At 36.3% G+C, this 2,121-nt stretch overlaps 1 protein-coding gene across 1 annotated transcript in view; it reads right to left on the reverse strand.

The window, feature by feature from the left end:
• LOC106879590 (cysteine desulfurase) overlaps positions 1-2,121 on the reverse strand; it is an 18,764-nt gene that overhangs the window by 13,912 nt on the left and 2,731 nt on the right. Inside the window, exon 2 of the mRNA XM_052967922.1 lies at positions 1,237-1,310. Coding sequence (XP_052823882.1) covers positions 1,237-1,310 — 74 coding nt within the window. The remainder of the gene's footprint in view (positions 1-1,236; positions 1,311-2,121) is intronic.

The raw sequence follows: 2,121 nt of genomic DNA on the forward strand, positions 1-2,121 counted from the left end.
TATATATATATATATATATATATATATATATATTTATACACATAGGGGCAGGTATGACTGTGTAGTAAGTTTCATTCCCAACCATATGGTTCTCGGTCCAGTCCCTCTGCATAGACACCTGGGTGTCTTCTACTACTGTAGCCCCAGGTCAACAAAAACCTTGTGAGCGGAAATGGTAGAAAAAAACTGAAAAAAGTCCATCATTTATGTGTGTGTGTGTGAGTGTGTGTGTGAGCCTGTGTCCTCTTGTCTTGAAATTACAGGATAGTTGTAAAATAGTTATCCCTCTTAGAAATAGGGTCACTCATTTCTAATATTCTGCAAGAACATGTCTAGTTATGGGGAAATAATACCTTGCTTGGAAATAGGTGAGGATTGGAGACAGGAAGGGTATCTGGCCATAGAATATCAGCCTCATAAACTACATCCAACCAATGCAAGCATGGAAAAGTGGACGTTAAAAAGATTATATATATATATATATACTGGCACTCCTTCAATTACGGTGACAAGGGTTCCAGCTGATCCAATCATTAACGTGCAAGTAGCTGAGCAATCCACAGACACATGTACCTTTAATGTAGTTCTCAAGGAGACTTAGCATGACACAGCATATGACAAAGCTGGCTCTTTGAAATACAGGTGCTACTCATTTTTGCCAGCTGCGTGGACTGGAGCAACATGGAATAACATGTCTTGCTCAAGGACACAAAGCATTGCTGGGAATTGAACTCACAACCTTAGAATCATGTGCTGAATCCCCTAACCACTAAGCCATGTGCTTTCACTTCAAAATGTAACCGCGTGTATTTCGTTGGCGATTTTCTTCCTCCGTCTTCCCTTCCTTTGGTCTTTCGTGTATTTCTGAAGAAGAGCTTGGCTCAAAACATTAAATCCTCTTTCCTGAGTGTCTGATAATACAGTACTTGTACCACGTCCTTGCATTATTGTTTTTTCTTGTTTGTTCTTCTTTGTTTGGATTCACTATATATATATATATATATATATATATATATATATATATATATATATAGACAACTCATATACACACACACATACATGAACTTCAGTTTCCATCTACCAATACCACTAACAAAGTATTGGTTAAATCAGCAGCTATATTACAGGATGCGAGCCAAGTCCTTAACCACGTGGTTCCAAAGCTAATTTTTTAACCACATAACCATGCCTGTGTCTATAGTCAATATAAAACAGTCATATGAATGAGTAACTAACCATTGGTGTTGTTGCCAAAGCATCTAGATAGAGTGGTCGAAGCTCTTCTTTAGGTTGTGAAGCACTGGAAGTTTCTGTAAATAAATGAGATAACACAAACAGATTAAAAAGTTCAGAAGTTTTATAACAGAAATTGTGTAATATTTTAGATATTACACTTGCTTATTAACCTTAATGTTAGAAACTGTACTGATCTAGTTGTTCATTAAATCAACTTACCTCCATATTAAACTTAACTTGCTAGATCTTAAAACACATTAACCATTCATTTTTTTTAAATGTATTTTATTGCCATCACACACACACACATTTCATACATGTGAGTGTGTGAATGTATTCTCTTATGCATTGGTCTCACTGTATCCCAAAATATATTTTTAGTTTCAAAGAAAACAATTTCTTCTTTTTCACTGTTGAGTTTCCAGTAAATGACAACCTCTGTTGAGTGGAAAATTTTCACTTTCCTGGATCACAAAACAGAAGACTACAGGCCCTCTTTTTAGTACCAGGAGTGAATTGCATGCACAGAAGAATCGCTAAGGAAAATAATAACGCTTTAATTTTACGAAAATGGGTTACGTTGTCGAGTGTGTACGTAAACAACGTGCGTGGAAGGACCATATAGAAACAACATGCTACATTCTTTTTTACTCTTTTATTCGTTTCAGTCCTTTGACTGCGGCCATGCTGGAGCACCGCCTTTAGTCGAACGAATCGACCCCAGGACTTATTCTTTGTAAGCCTAGTACTTATTCTATCGGTCTCTTTTGCCGAACCATTAAGTTATGGGAACGTAAACACACCAGCATCAGCTGTCAAGCAATGGTGTGGGTACAAATACATACATATATATATATATATATACATACATACATATATATATAT

This window comes from Octopus bimaculoides, chromosome 5 (genome assembly GCF_001194135.2).
Source record: "Octopus bimaculoides isolate UCB-OBI-ISO-001 chromosome 5, ASM119413v2, whole genome shotgun sequence".
NCBI lineage: Eukaryota > Metazoa > Mollusca > Cephalopoda > Octopoda > Octopodidae > Octopus > Octopus bimaculoides.